Here is a 6,853-nt window from a genome sequence, read left to right on the forward strand (position 1 = left end):
ACCCCTCACTCCCAACCCACAGCCCCTCTCCCCCCACAGCCTTGTTGATGTCCATCACTCCTGACCTGGGGGCCCCCAGCTGCCAGGGCTACCAGACCTGTCGGTTGTATCCTGTTTGCTCTGTGCTGCTGTGTCTGAGCCCCAGCTGCCCTGGCCAGAGCAGAGCCCAGCCCCCACTCTGCCTCATGGGTGGTATGGCTGGAGTGGAGCGGAGTGGACCTCATGGGGGGCAGGGTCGGGGGAGTGTAGAAATTCATCCCCCAGGGCTCGACAAGCCTTCGGGGCCTGTTGGAGCCCCTTGCCGTCTGCCCAAAATGCTGCCACCCCGGGTGTTAGTGCAGGAGGGGGGAACATTTCTGGCCCGGTCACCGGCTGGCTGCGGTGATCAGCAGTGCCCTGGGTGCTCCCTGCCTTCCCGGGGCCAGGCCCAAGCTGGGGACCATGTGCAGCCGCTCATGCCACACGCCAGGGCTCCTCCCTGAGCCTCTTCTCCCCAGCCGCGGCCAGCCGGGGCTTGGCCCGCAGCCAGGGACAGACGGCGCGAGGGAAAAGGACAAGCTGATGTCATGTGTCGGGAGTAATTGCATTTCTTCCCGCACAAGATGCTGCCCTGTGGGCGTGATCGAATGCACTTGGCCTCTGCGGTGACGACAAATGCTGGCGGCAGGGAGCACAACCGTGTGGTCTGCCACTGGCACCCGGGGGGGCTGCTCCTTTTCTGGCTGCCCAGGTCCTACAGTGCTGAGGGTGGTGACCCCCTCCTGCCCCGTGCTAGCTCCCCAACTCCCTTCCCCTCATCTACCCCCTGGCTATAGCCCCTGTGCAGGTGGTGGGAGGGCAGTGCCCGCACCAGCCATGCAGGGCAAGCTGGGCCGGGCCAGGCTCGCTGCAGTGGGCAGCCGGGTGCCAACGTGTACCCACGCTGGCATATGGCACTGTCAGTCTCGCCCCTACCACGTGCCGCTCAGCCGGCACCAGTGGTGACAGGCAGTGGGACGCCGGCCCCCTGCTCCTTGGTATCTGCCCCGACATCCTCCATAGGGCACGTGTCCCCTTTATTGTGGGTCGCAGATGGGGAGATAAATCCAGGGGTTCCCACATCTGGAGGGCACATCAGGACCCTCCACTCCCATTGGCCAGTGCTCAGTCTCCTCTTTTCTCCCATCGGTCATCTCTCTACCTTCCCTTTGTGGTCGTGGCCCCATTACCCCACCCACGGGGGATCCCCCAGTGCCCGTGGCTTGCCGAGCTCCCAAAGGGCCCCCATCCTCTGCCTATGGGGCCTGTCCGATGACCCGCACCCCCGCTCTGCGCCCCGCGCCAGGTCCGGAAGTACCTGCTGATGCTGGACGTCCGTAAGGAGCACGTCAAGTTCTGGCGCCCCCAGATGCTGCTGATGGTGCAGAACCCCCGGTCCTGCGTCCAGCTCATCCGCTTCGTCAACGACCTCAAGAAGAGCGGGCTCTACGTGCTGGGCCACGTGGAGCTGCAGGAGCTGGGTGAGCGCATCGCCTCTGCCTGGGGACATGCTGCCCTGAGTGGGGCGGGGGGGCCTGGCCACAGGGCGTCTTTGGGGCGATGCGAGCAGGTGCCCCTCTGGAGCTCAGCTCGAGCATCGTGGAGACCAGGCTGCAGAAGGGTGCGCCTCTGCCAGCTGTGCCCAGTCCAGCCCCCTAGGGACCACAGCAGCCCTGAGATCGCCCCCTTCACCCAGGCATGTCTCATACATCCACCAGGCTCCATACAAGGGGTAGCGAGCAGCTGAGGTGGCTGGGGGTCAGCAGTGCCCTCTGCACACTGGATGTCCCCAAGGGGCCTGTGGCCCGATCCGGCTTGGTCCCCAATAGCTCCCCAGAGACCTGGGCTGCCTCGCACATTGCATGCCCCCGGCGTCGGCTCTAGGGCAGCCCAGGTGGGCCTGCGCCACATGGGCATCCCCCCATGGGCACTGGTGACCTTGTCGCAGGCATGGGTGGCCGGAGGCTTCTGGCTTTCAATGGGGCGAGGGTTGTAGCTCCTCGGTCAGGGCTGGATGCCTTCAAAGCAGAGCTGAGGGGGCAGGGAGTGCCCTCCCGCCACCTCTTCATAGACCGGCGCTGGGGGCAGAGCCAGGACCCCCTTCTCTCATGCCCCTCGCAGGGCTGGGCTCAGCCAGCTTCGGCCTCCCGGGGTGTGAATAAGGGGAGGGGGGGACAACTCCATGTCGGGCCCCCTTAGACCAACGTGGCGGGTGCCCTCACGGTGGGGCAGGCTGGCAGAGAGGGGCCCCCTGTGCTGGATCGGCCCCTGGCTCCCCCCGCCCACGCGTGGGGCACGCAGGATTCCCTGGCACATGCGTGTGGGGTTCCCTGGCCCACGTGGGCTCGTGCCTGCTCCCACATTCCTGGCTCTCCATTGATTTCTCCGCTGCAGTCGAAGAGGCTACCAAGCCCCCCCTGCACCCAGCGTTGTCATGGTAACTAATGGATCTCAAATGGGGGGAGCCGTGAAGAGGCTTTTACCTTTTTTTTCTTTTTTTTTTTTTTTAAATGCTTCTTTTTTTAACCCATAGCAATGGAACGAACCCCGAGTGCGAGGGACCCACAGCCGCCAAGCTGGGGGTGACACGGGCTGGGGGGAGCAGAGGCCACGGGGGTGGCACGGGGGGGCTGGTGTTACCGGGGGGCTCCGAGCCAGGAGAGAGTACCCTGGGGGGCAGGCGAGGTTTGGGGGCACCCCAGGATGTCTGACGCTTGTGCCGTTCCCTTCCCAGACTCGCTGCCCTCGGACCCACTGCAAGCCCAGACCGAGTCCTGGCTGCGGCTGGTCGACAAGCTCAACGTCAAGGCTTTCGTGAACCTCACGCTGGCCGACTCGGTGCGGCACGGCGCCCAGCAGCTGCTCTTCATCTCCGGCCTCGGTGAGTCCTGGCCCTCCCTGCCCCACCACCCCCAAGGGGAGACGAGGGGTGGCAGCCACCCCTGTGCCCAGGGCCAGACTGCAGCCTGCCTGGGAGCTCAGACCCAGCAAAGGGTGAGGAGGAGCCAGGCTGGCCAGAGCCCTCGTGAGCCTTTGTCCCCCATGTGCCAGCCCTCCCACCCCACCCAAGGGCACCCGCATGCTCCAGAGTCCCGGGTCGCTCTGCAGGAGCAGCCCCCAACCCTCTGCCCTTGGGCACTGGCAGCAGGAGGCTCGGGGGGAGCTGAGGGGCTGCTGGAGCAAGGGCAGTCCCCTGTGGGGAGAGGGAGGAGAGAGCCGGGGGCCTGGGAAATGCATCTGGCTGGGCAGGGCTGTCCCCAGTTCCGACGCCATGCCAAGGGCAGAGCCGGCTGCCGAGGGAGGGGGCTGGGGCTTGGGTTGGAGGGGTAGCGCAGAGCTGAGGCAGGTTTCCCAGGCACTTCTCACTCGGGGGGACACCTGGGCTTTCCCCCGTGTGACTGGCCGTGTCTCGCAGGTGGCATGCGGCCCAACACGGTGGTGCTGGGCTTCTACGACAGCGCGGAGCCGCAGGACGGGCTGGCGCAGTACTTGCCCTTCTCGGGCAGCCGAGAGGAGGCGCAGCTGAGCTTCCCGCCGGTGCGGGAGGCCTCGGGGCCCCGGCCACTGTCGCCCCAGGAGTACGTGGCCATTGTGGCCGACGCGGTGAAGATGCTGCGCAACGTGTTGCTGGCTCGGGCCTTCGAGCAGCTGGAGCAGCCCCGTTCCGCGGCCCCCTGCATCGACGTGTGGCCCGTGAACCTGCTGCGCCCCGACAGCGCCCGCTACGCCGACACCTGCAGCCTCTTCCTGCTCCAGATGGCCTGCGTGCTGCACATGGCGCGGGCCTGGCGCCGTGCCACCCTCCGCCTCTTCCTCTGCGTGGAGACGGGCGCCAGGACCCGGGGGCAGGAGGACAAGCTGCGCCAGCTGCTCAAGGAGCTGCGCATCCAGGCTGCCATCCACCTAGTGCCCTGGGACAGCGTGGTGGCCCTGCACTGGCAGAAGCAGCAGGAGCCCTGGGCTGCGGCGCCCGATGCGGCCGTCAACTTCCCTGCCTGCGTGTCGGAGGAGTACCTGCACGCCGCCAACCGGCTGATCCTGGAGCAGAGCTCCGCGCCCACCATTCGCTTCCTTTACCTGCCACGGCCGCCCGCTGACACCGCCCTCTACCCCGCCTACCTGCACCAGCTGGATCTGCTCACCCGGGACCTCGGCCCCACCGTGCTGGTGCACGGGGTCAGCGCTGTCACCAGCACCGAACTGTAGTGTGGCGGGGCAGAGCATGGCGCCTGGGGGAGGCACGTCCCAGAGCACTGGGGGCACCTGGGTTTCGGTCTATGCCTGCGGGTTTTCTTCCCCCGCCTTGTGCCCTGCTCAGCTTTGCCAGCCATTAGGGCACTTTGTCTGGTGGGAGCCGGTGCGAGCGCCCGGGTCATTCTCAATGCTCCCAGTTGGCTCCGTTCTTCCCCAGCCACGAGGCTCCTTCCCACACCGGCTCTGTGAGCCCCAGGGCCTGTTGGCTGGGGTGGCAGCCCCCCAAACATCCCCTGCTACCACAGAGAGACAAGGACACGGGGCCATGAGCCAGGGCGCACACTCCAGTCACTCGATCAACGCTTGCAACCCCCAGCAGAGCCCCAGGGCAGGGACTCCGGACCCCCGGGTTCTCACCCCAGCAGTGCATCTACGCCAAGCGGCACATCCGTCCCCGTGCCGTCGCCTAATCGCTCCAGACAGCCTGGGCAGTCGAAGACCAGCTGCTGTAGCCTGGGGCTCCCGCTGCCGGGAGGCTGGATCCGAGCGCCTCTGTGCATGGTAATGGGATTGTAATGGCACTCGGGGAGGGGCAGGGGCAGGCCCCGGGGGTGAGGCTGCAGCGGGTTCTTGTGCACTGCGGCAGGGAGGGGGTCACTGAATAAAGTCCGCATGGAAAGCAGAGCCTGGGAGTCTGTGCATTCGCCACTCGCTGTGTGCTCAGTCTGGCCGGTGCCCTGCTGCATCGGGGCAGCCCGTGGCAGGGCTGCCAGGCTGCTGGTTGGATCCTGCCACGCTCACTAGCACACAAAGCTGATGCCGTTGTCACTGTTGTCATTAGGGGCACGAGTCAACACCCCCGTGAGCAGGAGGCCGGGCAAGCCCGCAGGGCGCTGACCTTGCTCCAGCTGCCCCTTGGCCTTTTGGGCTGCCAGCACCCAGGGACAGGGGTTTCAGGGCTGCTCCCTGGCGGTGAGTCCCAGGGCTATAATGCACCCCAGAGACTCATCCTGTGGTGTTTGCCCCGTGGTGCAGCCCCCTCATCCTGCTCTGGGCACTCCCCAACCAGCATGGGGCTGGGGCAGCCCAGTGGCTCGGGGTGCTTGGCCCTGCAAGTTTGATGCAGCTGTGTCTGGGTGGGAGCAGAGCCAGGCAGACGGGGCTCCTGACTGGAGCAGGAGGAAGGGGAGGGGCGTTTACCCACTGTTGGTCACACAATGGGGTGAGCTCTTTCCTGTGCCCTGCTGCTTGCAGCTCTTTCCCCGGCTTAGGGGCAGTCCATCGCTCTCCAGTGCAGCCACAGCCATGCTTCGGGCCCCGCCTTGGCCTGGCTGGGGGCAGAGCTGGCTGCGTTGCTACCGCAGAGGCAGGCGACTGGAATGGGAGGCTCTGCCCCCCACCCTTGTATGCATCCCCTGCAGCACCGCTAGCCCTGGGAGCCCCTGGCTCTCTGCATGGGGCAGGGCTCTGGGCCGGAGGTGCTGTGCCAGCCGCCCCCCGAGTGCCCTGTGCAGCTCCGCACACGCGGGGGTGTTGGCTGTGTGAAGAAAGCTGTCAGAGCAGAGCGTGGTGCCCGTGGCTGAGCAGGCGACGGCGGCTGGATTCAATCACCGGTGTCATTGCTGCCTGTTTAGTGCATCTCCCCGCAGGGCCCCGCTCCCTTATCGGTTCCGGTAATTGTGCCTGACGTGCGGCCGGCAGCCCAGCGGGCACTGGCCTGCCACCGGGCCAGACGAGCAGCCCATTGCCAGATGCGCTGTGTGCCCGTAGGGCTGGCTCACACTACGATGGCTTGGCAGGGGCTGCCAACTCCACGCCGGCACCTTGGAAACTTGCCCTGGCACCTGTAGGGCTGCAGACAGTTCCCCTCTGCCTGTGCCAGCCCGTGGCCCTGCTGCCTGTCTCTTCCAGCCAAGCTTGGAGCCGAGGAGGATGGATGTGGTGCCCAGATACCCTGAGGATGGGCTCCTCGGTGCCGTGCTGAGGGGACATAGGTGGTGAAGCCGGGACACAAGCCCGGGTGCAGAAGCAGGGACCGGCTGTGCCCCGGGCACGTGGCGGGGTCGTGGCCTGTGAGGAAGGAGCCTGGGGGGCAGATCCAGCTGTGGGCAGGGAGGAGCGGGCTGCAGAAGCACCGTGGCAGAGAGGGGCGGCCCAGGTCCTGCCACGCTGCGGCTCAGCTCGGCTCAAAGGCGGGGGGGGGCAGCATGGCTGGAGGGTTGGGGGCTGCATGGCCCCCTCCCCTGCACCTGTCTGATCACGATGGTGGATAATTGACTGCAGCCTTTTCGTGGCTGGCACGGGGCCAAGGCTGCTGGTGCGGCATGGTCCCCTCCCCCCACTGCGGGGGGCGGGGGGCTCATCTATCACCCATGCTTGCCATGGAGAGAGCCAGCACGCAGGCCACAGGGCCCCTTCCCTGCACTGGCCCAGGCACAGAGCACGCCCCGCAGAGACCCCCTCACCCCCACCCATCTGCCGGCAGGGAGCCTTCCCCGCTGCCCGCCTCCCCCGCGACAGCCGGGATGGGAGGCCGTGGCCTGGCACCTCTGCTCCCCCATCCTGCGGCCAGTCCCCCCTTCCCACCCAGAGCCCCCCGGGAGCCTGCTGCTGCCCCGACTGTATCAGCCCCAGGCCCACG

The 6,853-nt window shown here is 66.9% G+C and overlaps 1 protein-coding gene across 1 annotated transcript in view; it reads left to right on the top strand.

The window, feature by feature from the left end:
- Window positions 1–4,896, top strand: part of SLC12A9 (solute carrier family 12 member 9) — a 45,890-nt gene extending 40,994 nt beyond the window's left edge. Inside the window, exons 10-12 of the mRNA XM_019503420.1 lie at window positions 1,325–1,499; window positions 2,753–2,899; window positions 3,434–4,896. Of these exons, the coding sequence (XP_019358965.1) occupies window positions 1,325–1,499; window positions 2,753–2,899; window positions 3,434–4,224 (1,113 nt within the window). The 3' untranslated portion in view covers window positions 4,225–4,896. The remainder of the gene's footprint in view (window positions 1–1,324; window positions 1,500–2,752; window positions 2,900–3,433) is intronic.
- The last annotated feature ends 1,957 nt before the right edge of the window (window positions 4,897–6,853 follow it).

Source organism: Gavialis gangeticus, unplaced genomic scaffold, assembly GCF_001723915.1.
Source record: "Gavialis gangeticus isolate Ggan-Ray unplaced genomic scaffold, GavGan_comp1, whole genome shotgun sequence".
NCBI lineage: Eukaryota > Metazoa > Chordata > Crocodylia > Gavialidae > Gavialis > Gavialis gangeticus.